We start from the raw sequence: 15,303 nt of genomic DNA on the forward strand, positions 1-15,303 counted from the left end.
AGGGGCGGGGGCGGCGGCGGGGGCAGGGGCGGCGCCTCCCGGGCCATGTGGATGACCGCCTCGATGGTGGCCATGATGGTGTCTTGGCTGGCGGCGGGCTCCAGCGCGAGCGGGCTCAGGCTGGGCTTCTGACCCCTCTTGCTGGGCAGGTCGATGCATTTTTCCAGCACCGGCATTTGGTCTCTGGAGTCCTCATCGAACGGGGTGGGCTGCTTTCGGGGACGCCCTCTCCTCTTCTTGACGAAGTTGTTGCCTGTCTTTGATTGTCTCTGCAGCCGCTTGGCCTTCAGGATCTTGTTCACGTGGTCCAGGTTCTTCTTGGTGGACAGAATCTTGGTATAGTTGCACATCTTCCGCACCTCGCACTGGATGGCTTCGATCTCCCTCCTCTTGAACCTTTTCTTCAGAGAGGCGCTGGCTGCAGGAGGGGGAAGACAAGAAACTGAGCACGGGAAGGCAGGTGCCTCAAACCTAGCCTTTGTGGTGACAACTGGCATTATATTTGGCTACGAAGATTATGGAGAGTGAAGGCTACGGCTAGGACTTAGTACCCAATATTTCGTCTTCCTTTTCTTAAATTCAAATTAAACGTGATGAACATGGGTTAAATACCTTTTGTGTACGTACAAAGCGTTTCTATTTATATTATTTCAATCTTTTGAACCGTCCTGTGAACCACTGTTGTTCCCATTTGAAAGATTTGGAAAGCGAGGCTCACACCATGTAAGGAGCTCCACCTCAGGTGTCAAGATCAGAATCACAGTGTAAGTTTCCCTTTATTATAGCTCTTACGTTTTATGGACCCTTGACATTTGATCTGATTCAATTTAGCATTAGGTCATACTTTGTCTTTTTGTAGAACATGTTGAATGAATAGGATGACAAGCAGTGCTCCATCATCAGTCAAGACATCTGGGTCATTCGTACATACTATCAACCTCCAAAAAAGAGAGGCCTTGACCTGAACTGGAATATGTAACTGAACCTATTTTATTCCTAACCCTCCTCCACTGACAGAAAAGAGGATTGTTTTCTGGGACACTCTATTTGGGATGACACCATCTCTCTAATCCTTCCCCATCCCCCAAAAGCTCTGGACTTGTCAAGTTGCCGGATGATGTCCACGTGATCATATCCTTAACTAGTTCATCCTCTGGGAACCTGAAGGAAAATGTCAGCCAGGTGTTTCTGAATCATTTACACTAGTGCTACCGGCTATTGTTTGCAAAGAGCTCGTTTCATGTCCTGGTGGCCAGATGCTCGTCTAGTTTATGAGCCAAACTTCTAGTCTCAAAAAGTCCAGTACTGCTGCCACTAAATAGCCTTCAGAACTGCTTCATTTTGAAGTTCAGACACTATAAAGTGTGAATGGCTTCAAGACGTAACAGGCTTTTTCTCCTTTAGGTTCTTTTTCCTTGTGCTGTGCATGAGCAGGCACACGTGAATATGCATGTACATGCACACACACACACACACACACACACCAACAGGCACTCACATATACTCTGCTGCCCCATCTTCACACTGCCTTCTCCCTCCGGCCATTTATAAACTTAAGAAGTGTGCCCTCACTTAGTTCTTTGCTGCTAGAATTTCCCCTAAATGCTCAACTCCAAAGAAGCCCAGACGTAGGGTTGAAATGTTGACCCTATTAAATGTCCTGGGCCTATAAGGAACTGTGTTTCATTTTAGCATCATGGTTTGTTGTGTTATCCCCGATTTTTTCAACTTAGCAGTGGAGAAGTGGAATAAATATCGTAAGGGAGATGGCGGAAAATGCTGAAAATGTGGATACCACTCTCATTTCATTCTTGGACCCTCCCACTTCGTTCTTTCCCATGTTTTACCCCATTTCTCTCTCATGCTGTGCCCAACACAGATCCGCAGGAGGGTTCTATTTGAAGTTATTTACACCACTAGCTTCGTGGAGTGGGAAACTCTGAGTTCCACAGGACAGGTCAAAATGTTACTGCTTTTGGTCAAAGGTCAAAGCAAGACTTACTGAGCAATGATTAACTAAAAAACAATCTTTAAAATCAGTATAAAGATCAAAATAGAACAAAGCCAGAGTAAGTTTCTGACTATAAAAATAAAATTTTTGTAGTTAGTGTAGTAAAAGGAAAAGGTTGCTTGATTGTAAGTTTTCTGATGCAGGGAACCAACTCTTGCTGGTCTTTATGTCCCTCATGGGCGTAGCATGCTGCCTCCTACATGGAAAGGATTTAAAAACTGTTTCTGGACTGACGAGTCACACTAATCATTGTCGCCTTACAGTCATATACTTCTCTAAGAGTTCTAGTTTGGGTTTTTAAAACAACCACTGCAAATATAGGGACAGTAAGAGTCAGCAGGCCACCACGTGAGAGCCAAGCAATTTACCTTGTTCACACAGTTTATGAGTAAATGAAAACTAGTTAGAAGTGCTCCACAAAACTTCTGCATTATTCCAAATACAGATTCCATTTGCAGTTTACCCTCTCTTTAGTGTATACCATCCACAGGGGAAGAAAATGCTGTGATATATAATAGATCATGCATCTACAAAGTAAACCATTTTGGGCGATTAGTTTGGCAACATTTGACCAAGTAAAGCTTGACTGGAAGCACCCATGAACAGGAGGTCATTTGGCGCAACGATAACCCAAGGACTATCTCTCTCAGTGTTTTTTTAGTGTGAAATGTCAAAAACAAACTGAAAAAGGAACCTTTTAGATAATACTATATTCAATAATTTTTGTATATGCTGCCTAGTTTTTATTAAGCCTTGTATTAAAAATGATTATGAAACAAAAATTAATTCTGAATAGTGTAAACCTACCAAATACTACTAAAAATATCATAACCAACTGCTTCGTACCCACCATTCCCATTTAATAAATGTTAACTTTGTGCCATATATGCTTTATTTTTTTAAAGAAGGAAAACATAGATTCGGCTAAGTCAGTGTTCCCCTCTCAATTCCATCTTCTATTTCCATGTTTGTATTCATACTTTTACTGCATATACGTGAACCCATATCAGTAAAAATTAAAAGTCTGAAAGCACCTAATGTTGGCAAGTGTTGGGAACACTTGCACACCGTTGGTGGGAGTGTAAATTGGTATAATCATTTTGGAGAGTGACTGGGCAATAACTACTAGCATTGAAGATGGGTGTGCTCAATGCCCCAGTGACTCCATGTCCAGGTTGCTTCTTTTACTCATGTATAACAGGAGGCCAAGGATGTACAAGGATATTCCATGAAGCTCTGAAGACTGAAAACCATCTACATGTTAAGGGTAATCAACCAACTGTGATACATTCAAACAATGGACTCTTACACATCTGTTAAAAGGAATAAACCAAAAATAAATATATTAATGGGATTAAATCTAAAAAAATAACTTGAATAAAAACGTAAATACTAAATGTATTTTTAAGTGTGTCATTTATGCAAATTAAAAAACACAGCGATCCCCTGAATTTTAATTTCATTTTTAATGTCCAGGTGTGGACGCTTAAAGTGACTAGAGTGCAGGAGGCCAGCTGTGAGCCAAAGATGGGGTAGATGAGAGGTCAGTGTCTCTTCCCTCCAAAGCTATCTCAGGGGACTTTACTAAGCCTCTAGAGTAGCGTTGTCCAATAGAAATTTCTGCAGTGGTGGAAATGTTCCTTATCTGTGCTATCGGATATGGTAGCCACTAGGCACATGAAACTACTGGAGCACTTGCAATGTGGCCAGTGCACCTGATAAAAGTGGATTTCTAATTTAAATAAATTTAGATAGCTACATGTGGCTAGTAGCGACCGTATTGGGCAGTTCAGCTCTAGACTTAATCATCTCGCACTATACAGGACGCATTGGGATTCATTCAGTAAAACACTGTGGGAAACTGGGCAAATAACCCATTGCCTTCAACAAGTAAGATGCAAGGACAGACCGGCAGGAGAAGGGGGTGGAAGTGTAAATTAAAAGAGACCAAAGAGATAAAGTGATCATATTTGGATGCCAATTTAAATAAACTGTCCAATGAGATCATATTTCATAAATTCATGGAAATTTGTGTACTATCTGGGCATTTTATGATATTATGTAATTACTGTTAATTTTCTTAAGCGTCATCATTGCCTTGGGATCATGCTTTTTAAAAAGTACCTATCATTTAGAAGTTAATACTGAGGTGTTTATAGATGAAATCATATGCTATCATCTCGATTGGCTTCACAATAAGGAAGGGAGGAGGTAAGTGGAAGTATTGATGAAACAAGATTGACCGTCATCCCTGTGTGTGGCAAAAGCAGAGTACAGGTGCTTTGTGCAGGTGCCACTGGAAACCAAGTTGGACAAGGATGAACCTCTTAGCCTCTCTGGGTCTCTTTCTTCATCTGTGACATTGGATGCTTCGACTAGATGCTCTCCAAGTTCTCTTCTAGAGTTAAATATTGTTATAATTCTTTCCTCTGTGCATTATCAATAGCCTTGCCAAATGTGAGGTGACTTTCTATAACATTTATTTCATCTAATAATTCTGAAATCCTACTGTGAAGGAGGACTTTGGACTTGGCAGGGTTTGCTCTTCACAAATCTTTCTCCTTATTGCTTATGATTGCACTGTCCCTCTAAATGTTTTCAGGTTTTTCTCTCTTCAAATTGTTTCATTATTAGACAGCAATTTCTGGGCTCTTGCAGCAAGATTGATTCCATATTTGCTCTCCTTCCTATAATTGTCCTATATCGTGCCTTTTCTTTGTTAGTTTAAAAAATAATAATTATGAGTGGCCAAGGCAAAATGCAAATTCGTTTCTTAACTCTGCAACGCAAATCATCTTGCAGACATTTCTCTGTATTTAAAACTGCCATGCAAACGGCTGAATTGGTTTTGGTCTCAATCTAGATTTTCTATCTCTTCACTCCCATTATCAGAGGATTCGCTCATTGGCATTCGTTGATTTTGCCACAGCGTTTAGGATAATCAGAGACTGGATTTAGCACTCTTTTTTTGCTCACTGGCTTTAAAGATATAGTAAGGGTGCTGTGAGCAAGGGAAGGGCTAACAGGCATAGTTTTATAGAAGGTTCCCAATAGGTACTGATAGTTTGGAGACTGTACTTTGCCTATGGACATGACACATCCTAGCTTTATAAGAAATTTTTGGGTGGGTAGGAGGGGGAAGCAAAATGATCTCTAGAGTCATTTGAATTTTTCTTACTGTTTGAATATCCCTAAGGGGAGGTGGGATAATATTGGGGACTGGTTAACTGCCTGGAGTTGAGTTGCCTTCCTGGGTGAACACGGCTGAACACCATCTACCCCACTCCAGGAAGACGGGGGCAGTGTAAACTGCACTGTTTGCTGATCCATGTTAGAAGATTCTTCGAAGGCAGAGGCCATGACTTTTCTCCCTGGCACAGGTCATTCACACAGCAGTGTGTGATCTGGTACATAGTACACGCTCACCAAATGCAAGCTCAAGGGAACTCAACTGTTCAATGTTCTCCCATGCAAACTATGCATTGTTTTTTTTGTACTTTTTACTTCATTCAGTAAAGAGCTCTTGTTTTCCTAATGCTGCTTATCATTTTATATTTTTTAATGGGATGTATGAAGTAACTTGCCTTGGCATGCAAACTTTCTCCATTCTTCCTTAGAATTTAAATGGATCTACAGTCCTGGCCTTAAAAGCACTTTTGACATAGATGGCAGCTCGCCTCTGCTGCTGAGGAATCTGCAGGGCAGGGCACCTCTGAGCTGCTGCTGGTTGTCTTATGGCACTGCGTTCCAGTTTGGAAGCTGTAATTTAGAATTAAAGGTTTGCAGATGTGGGGGATTTGTCACGATATAAAGGTGCTGCCATTTGGTTCTTAAAGTCATCTTAATAGAGTTTGAGGTTTCTTTGAAAATGTGACGAGCCAGTTGGAAGCACAGTTAACGGCTTGACTCTGAAACCACTAAGCTTCTTCTTAGTGGTTTGCTGTGAAACAGCATCTTTTGTCTGCTGCAATGGCTTGTGGGACCCTGGTCTTTGTTTTGCTCCCATCTCGCATTTCTTCCCTGTGTGAGTGAAGGTAGGAAGTGAGGTAGGTAGTTTGGCTGATGGAGAGGTGACGCAGTGGGGTGTGCGTGTGCATGTTTACGTGTGTGAGCTCTGAAGTGGCCAAGGGCACTAGGCCCCAAGGTGTCTCCCTGAGACCTTCTGGGAGGTGTCACTGGTGTTAGGGGTTAAGACCTTGCCTTCCACTCTCCTGCCTCCGCGACCTTGCCCACACTGCTCACCTCCTTGTTGCCTCTCCCGAGCTGAGCCTCTTGTAAATCAGCAGCCTCCTAAGGGGGGAGGGGTGTGCATTCCCCAGGGAGGAAGCAAAACTACCTAGTGGGCTGCAAGAAAACTTATTAACATATTTTTTAATTTTAATTTTTTTATATTTTATTAAAAAAATAAGAACTAAAGTTAAGCATTCTAATGCTTAATATCTGGAGCAACGGCGAGGCCCTTATTTGGGTTGCACATCAGATGATGTCACCTGTCACAGCTGGGCATGAGGTTCTGGGAAAAGAAGCCGCCATGTGTAATGTAAGGGGATGAAGGCGTTCCTTTGGTTTGTTCCTTTGAGGGTGATGTCATGTCCTACATGCTAATGCTATAGCAGGTCAGCCCACATGGCTCATTTTAGAAAATCGGAATCTTTAAAAAGAAAAAAAAATTCAAAATATTTTGTAATGCGATCAGGAATATCCATGAAATATGTGATATAGCACACAGAGTTTCATTGTTCATCTCACAGCAAACTCCATAAAAGAGTTGCCATTTTTTTCAAGGACGAATTTGGCAATTTTCTTATACCAAAAGATAGGGTTCTAAATGTTCTCACTTTTTCTGTGCTGTTAATGGGCTGTCAGTAATGTTACCTAGCAGTTGTTAAAAAACAAACAAAATCTTAATGTCCGTTTAGGGTAAAATGGGCAAGAAAGTAACTGCTTTTAGAAAAAAAAAAGACTCTTAATATGGAGACAGCATACTTAGAAATTGGTTGGAAATGTCTCTATTGTTTGGCAATTTTGTTGCTGAAAATGATATATTATAACCTATAAAAATCCCTTAAATCTGCTAATGAAAAAAAATTTTGTAAACAGGTAATTTCCAAATGAACAGTTCCAGAGATTTGAATTCATTAGAAAAGGCAATCCTTTGGATATGCAAGAGCATTTAATTATTAATAAGGGTGATGGTGGGCCGACCGAGTGGCGCATTGGTTAAGAGCTGGCTTTGGGACGCCAGAGGGCCCCGGTTCGGATCCCACAATATGAGGGCCAGTGACACTGCCCTCTATAGCTAAGATGCTGAACAACAGCTCAACCTGGAGCTGGGCTGCTGTGAGTCGCCAGCAATGGCAGGTGGGTTGCCATGGGCTACCGTGTATAGCCAGCAGCCAGCATGAGCGGCCAGCAGCCACTGTGAGCAGCCGTCCAGAAGCCGGTGACTGATCCGCCTCACCTGGGGAAGAGCGCAATGATGGTGCCAACTTGGGCCAGTAGGGCAACATCCTCCACAACTAGACTGAAGAACAAAAGGATAGCAACTTGTCTGTTCCCCTTCCCTCAATTCCCCAATAAAAATCTTAAAAAAAAAAAAAATAAGGGTGATGGTTAGCTAGATTTCTACAAAAACCTTTGGTTAATTGATGGATGGGACTGAAAAAAAACAGGATTAAGCAAAATGGTGCACTTTCTCCTTTCGGATCTATGTTTATGTGAAATATACTTTGAACCTACAACATCTGTATTGGACTAAACCGAATTCGGGATCAGATCTTCAATTGTTTTATCACAAGTGTTAAAAAACACATTGTTCTAAAAGAAATATTCAAACTCAATCACTTTGGCCCTCCCAAAAACATTATTAAAAATATTAACATTAGCATTAAATATTGATGACAATGAAAATGCTTTTGTTTCCTTAATAAAAATTTCAATGAAATTTATAACTATTTTAAGATTATTTATCTCATATTTATTTCAACCTTTTAATACCTTAAAAGATGAATGCATATAATCTGAATAGGTATTTGCATATTCTGTTCAAAATGATGCTACTGATATCACCACATGATCAAAAATTTGGACTGCTTTAAAGTTTTCGTGTCTTTTTCTAAGCTCCTGAAGAGTTTATCCAGTCAGTATTTAATCTTAGAAGATCTTTACTTTCCATGAACACATGGCCTAAGAAACATTAAACTTCTTGAAGACAGATCGTACACATACGTGTTCTTCATACCCCTTATGACAAACAGCAGTATCTTTTTCCTAGTAAATGCTTAATTAACATTTCCTGCTGGATTGTTTCAGATTGTAAACTCCTAGAGACCAAAGCCTGGATATCATTAATCTTCACATTCCCCAGAGTACCTTTAATTGAATTGCATGCAAATCTAAGACAGTCAGATAAGTGTCTTATCCATGGGGAGCTTCTAGAAAAGGATTTGAGGCACCTTCTTCATTTGGCTAGGCAGTTCAGAGGTCCTGGACTCCAGGTTTTCAGAATCCCTGACTTCTCTGATTATGGGGAGACAATACCAGGCATTTCATGAGCTGGGTTTTGGACAAACCGCTGGTGACTTTGGGCAGATAACAGCAGTTCTAACTTGTCTCTAGAGAGAGCTTGAGACAAACAAGAACACTGCTAGGTTGCTCAGGGAACCTCTAAGGAAGGTAACCAGGACTTTGGCAGGCCTGGGAAAGTTAGTTGAAGGGAAAGAGCTGAGATCAGAGAACCAGCAACAGAGGCGACTGTAGCTGCCTATAAGGTGTGCTGTACATGTTCGTGAACAGGAATGGCCCAGGATGGGTCTACGAAAGAGTCCTTTAAGTCTGGGAGTTTTTCTCGGGTGAAACTTACTAGGATCAGGGTGGCTTCCCAGGCTTTTGGAGAGGAGTGAATTGTGAGTGGCTGCACTCATAAACAGGAATACTAGGGCCACTTAGCCCTAGTCTGTTTCAGTCACTTTTGGCTTTGTATGTTGCCTGTGGCTCGGGACCCAGCAGACTGACTAGACAATGTGAAAGGCTGGATAGAAATGTCGTTGATGCCAAAAAGTTTGACGCTACATCTGTTGCGTCTCACAGCATGCCAGGTGGTCACATGGCAGGGGTGGTGGCATCCTCTCAAAGGGCTCCTTATATTTCTTCTTTCTTTCCTTTCAAACATGGCATAGCTGTATCCTTAACCATAAATACCACCTCTTATAAAACAGTCTACCTATTGTAGATCATATTTGTATTTGTGAGAGGTTTCCTTTCTCCTTTTTAAATTTTGAAAACAAAACCCAGAAGAACAGGGAAGAACAAAGAATAATGTAACAAACATGATCTTATGAAAATTTTCACAATTTTAATATTTAGGCTGAGATGAAATAAATCCTTGTTGACCACGCTAGAACTTCAAGAATTATATCAAATGTTAGATAACCATGTTGGGGTTTTTTTTTCCTTCCTGGTCTTAATAATTGCATCTGTTTACTTAAACATGCAGGCTAGTTGTTTACAGTCTGGTAGAACACATATTGACTGGGACATCAGAAGAATGAGGTTCCTGTCTTGACTTTTCACCCCTCAGTTCTGTGCCACCAGACAAATCTCTTACTTAATTTCTTGGCAAGAACCTTACTTCTAGATAAATATAATTCTATAAAAAGTTATTCTCCTCTAAATTTTCTCTGTTCTAGGTAAGACATCCTTGATTCCTTCATCTGTATTTTAAATGAAATGAATTCTAGACTATATTTCATTTTGATCACTCTCCTCTGGAGAGTTTATCATCTGCCAAATCTCATCTTAAACTATGGTGCCCAGAATTGAACTGGTTTTCCAAGTATGAAGTAATTAGTGCAGAAAAATTGGGTTAATTAATTTCTGTGATCAAAGCCCTACATGTTTATTAATAAGGCTACATTAAACAGGAAAACACAACAACAACCCTACTTTTTTTTTTTTCAGCACCAACACACTGTTGGTTCATATTAAATGGAAGCTCAATGAACTCCCTTCAATGCTTTCATATAAACTGTCACCAAAACTGGCCATTGCTATGTGGGATTGATTTTTGAGATTAAATACAAACCTTCCTTTTAAATCTGCAAAGTTTAATTTTTATTGGATTTGGTCTAGTGTTCTAGTCTGTTGTGAAAGTTTTTTTTTTATTTTTTAAAGATTTTTATTGGGGAGTTGGGGGATGGGGAACAGACAAGTTGCTGTCTTTTTGTTCTTCAGTCTAGTTGTGGAGGACGTTGCTTCACTGGCCCAAGTTGGCACCATCATTGCGCTCTTCCCGGGCGAGGCAGATCAGTTACCAGCTTCTGGACGGCCGCTCACGCTGGCTGCTGGCTACACACAGTAGCCCATGGCAACCCACTGCCACAGGGGCTGCAGCCTAGCCGACGCCAGAGACTCACAGCAGCCCAGCTCCAGGTTGAGCTGTTGTTCAGCATCTTAGCTGTAGAGGGCAGCATCACTGGCCCTCATATGTAGGATCCGAACCGGGGCCCTCTGTCGTCCCAAGCCAGTTCTTAACCAACGCGCAACTCGGCCGGCCCTATTGTGAAAGTTTTGAATCTTAATTTTGTTTTCTTAATGAGTGTCCAGATTTGTAGGGGTTGCTATAGGGTTTAAATGCCCTCAAAGTTAATGACTGTCCCTTTAACTCCTTCTGGGCATAAATCAAGTGCTCAAATGCACGCTATCCGTTTTCTCTTTATTGAACATTTTAAAGAAAAAAATTTTTTCAATTTATATAACAAAGTATCCCTGCATTCTTCATAAAAACAATAAGCAATGTATACCCATTGCTTTAGACTTTCACATATTTTCGTGTCTGGTTAGTAGATGATGGATGTACCACAGAAACAATAACTTTGCATAGCCTACAGGTGTGTGCCCAACTCTATTATTTCTGTCAAAAAGAATATTGCGTCTGATGTTGGATTGGGGAAAAAAGTCTTACATTATTTCTTTCATCCAGAGGCAATTCTCCTGCCTTAGTGAGACAGAGACAAAATCAAAACAAAACAATACTAGGTGTGGTTCCAGTGATTTCCCATTTCCACTGGAATTCAGTTGATAATTCAGACTTAAAGCTTTCTATTGATATTTTTATTTTGATACATTCTACACATTCTTTAAAATTCCAGTTCTGTTCTCTTCCTAAAAGCCATCTGAGGACTCTAATTTCAACATTCATCTTTCTGGTCCTCTCTACATTGCTTGGATCTCTCTGATAACACTTCATAGTCTGTCCTGTACTAAGATGATAAAATTAATCTACATTTATCTCTCCTCTGAAATTGTGTTTTCTTAGGGGACAAAGACCATGTCGTAACCATTCTTATTCGGTCTTGGAGCAGATATTGATTGAGCCCCACTTTGTGCCAGGTGCTGTGCTGGGCACTCAGCTCTGTGCCCTTCCTTGTGACCAGCACAGAACTCAGCTGACTGACTTGCACCGAAACCAGTCTCCACGACTTGACCTAAATCAAAGCTTAACATCTATTTTTTTTCAAGTCTGCGTGTGAAATATGGAAAGGTTTATTGAAGGGGATCCAAATCACTGTAAATTAAATTAGATCCTCACATATTTCAGCTGTTCCCTACTCTCCTCAGAGCCCCATTAACTGTTTGGAGTATCTAAGCTATGACCAAAAGCACGGAAATACCGTGAAATATGGACTGGTATCCAAACCACTCTGTAGGAGAAGTGACGTTTCAATGACAAAAGCAAGTTTGGAACTTATTAAGTTCCATTCAGAAAACCAGCTTGAGCATTTAATCCCACAGATTGATTAAAACCATGGGTCCCCTGGATAACAGAGACATGTATATATTACATATTAATTATCTAACACCAAAAAACGTGCAGAGAGGTGGGGGTGGGGAAGGGGGGGTGAGAGGGGGGGGATTATGAATGGTCTTCTCATTGCGCAACATCTGGATCAGAATTATAATGGTTTATTGTGGAGGAGTGGTCATGTGGTCATATGCTGTCTTGGCAAATATCTATACATGCAAGTTCTAAGAACTATACAAGCAGTTTTTAATTTTTTTCAAAGTTATTGTTTCCCTTCTTTTTTTTTTCACATATATAAGCTTGGACAGACTCAAGGCAGCAAATACTCCTTCCTCAATTTAAGATTTGACAATTTAACAGGAAAAAGCTCATTCATCATCTTTCCCTTTTAGAGACCATAAATTATTGGCTCATATACCATGTGGCTTGGATTCTAGGAAAAGTTAGTATAAACAAACCCCAGTTACAATGCGTGGAGTAAAAGAGTGAGTCATAAACAAAACACAGACATATGCTCTCATATAAATAAGGGCCGGGATCATCAGCTTCCCAAAGTCTGCTTCCCATTAATTACACAACAAAATGAACTTTCCATATGTAAGCCCAAATCACTTAACTCTGGCAACTTGCACGAGACAAAGACCAGGATTGTGGCTATTTAGGCACGAACGAAGCTGGATTTCAGAATGAGGAAAATCATCTCAAAATATTTTCAGGTATCAGAGGGCATGAAAGTCCTTTAGAGGAGTGTTTTTGAACATTGAAACTCCAGCGACCCAGGGACACTGCTTGAGGCTGGTCTGGATCCCCTGCTGAATTTAAAGCGAATATCAGGCTCACTCTCTTTTGTTAGGAGCTCTGTCATCTTTATGGGGCAAGGCCTGGGTCTAGGCCACACAGGGTGTTCACAGGCATTGCTGGGGTCATTGAACAGTGGAAATTCCCTCCATCAGTACCTTCGCTCGGTCTTTTGAACCTGTCCACTGGTAGCACAAGCTCACGTTTCCTCATGGTGTATGAAAGCTATTTGGTCTCTCTTAGTTTAAAGAGGAATCAAGGAAACATGGTAACAATTCCTGGGGAAGAGGATTCTTCAACAGGTGAGGAACTCTGAGAGTGGTGGAAGCAGCCCGGCTCCCTCCCTGTGTCCGCTTCAAAAGCAGACCTCATAAAACAAACTAACAGAGTTAGTTACAAACGACATAAAAATAACAGATGTCACATCTTAGGAGTCCTGGGTGGGGGAGATGGGGAGAAAAAGGACTTTTATTCTTTGCTAGGGTTGGTGCACGTGGTTTTTCCATTATTCATTTACTCAATGATTATTTTTGTAACATCCACTCTTTGTACTGTACCATAGACTATACAAGGTAACTGGAATGCATTGTTCCTGCTTTCATAAGAAACTAAGGAAAGGGGAAGAAACCAACATTTTGGAGAATCTACAGTGCAGTCTGCGGTATTTCACATATTTCCTCACTTAATTGGGATAGCAACCACATGAGGACATTACTATCTCTATAGTACAGAGATGAAACCTGAGAACTGAGAGGTTAAATCCTTTTTCCAAGTGCACACATTAAGAAGACATGGACTCAAGAATTCAAGAAAGGGCTGCTCTATTTCAAGGCCAGTTTCATACCACATTTCCTTAAGGAGACAGGAAGCTAGATAAGGAGTGAGAAAACTTGGGTTTCCCTGTTAATTTCCTATTGTTGACTGCATTGGAGTGCCAAATTTCTCTCAATTTCACAATCTCTAAGGGCTCTTCCAACCCCAAATTCCATAATTAAATAACACAAGATATTAGTACAGATTACCCACGGTATTTCTACCAGACAATGCATTCCTGCATATTGTTCGGATCCTATTGCTTTCTCTGGTTCAAAGTCTTTTAATGGTTTCCTATAGGGAGCCAGACAGCCCATATAATGAGTGAAGTTGGTCTGGATTATGAAGGAAGGTAGAGGCGAATGGGGGAGGACCTGGGAAACTAAAGAGAATATGGCTGGTTTAATGGGCAAATCTTCTGTATCAATCAGTTGTTTCTAGGTAGGAATGAGCCCAAAGTTATCAGACAGTGTGAGTTTCAAAAAGCCAGAAATATCAATTATCATGTAAATCTTCTGATGTTTACAAGATGCCTATTCATGTTTTAAAAATGTATAAGCATCTGTAGGCCAATCAAAATACAACAGTGGACAGCTATTGGCCCATGGCTGCCATTTTGTCACTGCCCTTTAGAATGGTCACCATACCTAATTCTAGAATTTCAGGAAGACCATGTTCTTATTCCACACCTGTCTTCCAGCCTCGTCTGTTATCATTTCCACATGCATGCCTATCTCAGAGATGATGTACACTTGTCTCTTCTGCTTTTCTGCATACTGAACTTGAGTCATCCTTAGAAGGCCATCTCAACTCTTCTCTTCCCAGATCATCTCATTGTCCTCTGCACTCCTTTAGTACCTTTCAGTTGGAAATTAACGACTTGTCAATTGCTAAATTATCACTCTGTTAGTATCTGAGATTATTACTCGATCTATTCATTTTTAAAATATTATTTGGTCATCCCATTATCTAGAGTCAGGCCTTCCCAAATAGTGTGCAAGTTCCCCTAGAGCAGGTCTAATCTTATACTTACCTGTATCAATGTGACAGGTGCTTAAACATATTTGACAATTTCTAACAAAGACTTATAAAAGTTCCAGTAAGATGAGCTCCGTGGAACAGTTAATAACCTCATGGGTAAGAGAGTTTTCTGCCCTAAGATAAGGGTATTTGGAGGGCGGAATGAGGATAAAACTTCTAAAGATAGTTAATGGATGTTATGACCTGAGTCTTAACATGACTAAATTATGACTTAACATGATGAATCATATGAGTAACATGACCTGACTCCATTTTTGACATGAGAGGTCTGATAGTGATATATTGTTTTGAATATGTGATTGGTGTTTTCATCTGCTACTTGCTTTTTTTCTCACCACTGCCTTAAAGGCAGGCATTATTTTTCCCATTTCACTGATGAGAAAGCCGAGACTCAGAGGTCTCAGTTAGACTCAGTGGCTGACCTAGGGAATGAATGAATAATTACTGCAGGATGTACAATGACACTGACCCAAATCCAGCTTCCGCTATACATTTGTGTGGTAGCCAGAAACTTTCCAGGTTTCCCAATTCCTAGTCAGGTAGTCTTTTAATTCAGTTCTCTCTGGGCTTAATTTCCTCATCTGCAGCACGAAGGAGTTTGCAGAGGTTCCTTCTAGTCTATTCCAATCCAGTCTTATATAGTCAATTCCAGTTTAAGCAACAGGAGAAGGAGACCTCCTGGGGGGCTACTCTGGTATAATTCCAGTGGCTCCCAAAGGTAGAATGAAGAAGGCTGATGGTGAGTGTTATCACGGTCTGTCTGTCTGTCTGTCTGTCTGTCGATTTGTCACATCTGTCTCTCAATCCTTCCTCTCTGCTCTCTCCATGGCCTCCTTTC

The 15,303-nt window shown here is 40.7% G+C and overlaps 1 protein-coding gene across 1 annotated transcript in view; it reads right to left on the minus strand.

Moving 5' to 3' along the window:
* The window catches only part of SETBP1 (SET binding protein 1), a 351,100-nt gene that overhangs the window by 1,366 nt on the left and 334,431 nt on the right, over positions 1–15,303 (minus strand). The window contains 1 exon segment of the mRNA XM_019652899.1: positions 1–418. This exon segment is cut by the window's left edge and continues 14 nt beyond it. Within this exon segment, the coding sequence (XP_019508444.1) occupies positions 1–418 (418 nt within the window).

This window comes from Hipposideros armiger, unplaced genomic scaffold (assembly GCF_001890085.2).
Source record: "Hipposideros armiger isolate ML-2016 unplaced genomic scaffold, ASM189008v1 scaffold_189, whole genome shotgun sequence".
NCBI classification, from domain to species: Eukaryota; Metazoa; Chordata; class Mammalia; order Chiroptera; family Hipposideridae; genus Hipposideros; species Hipposideros armiger.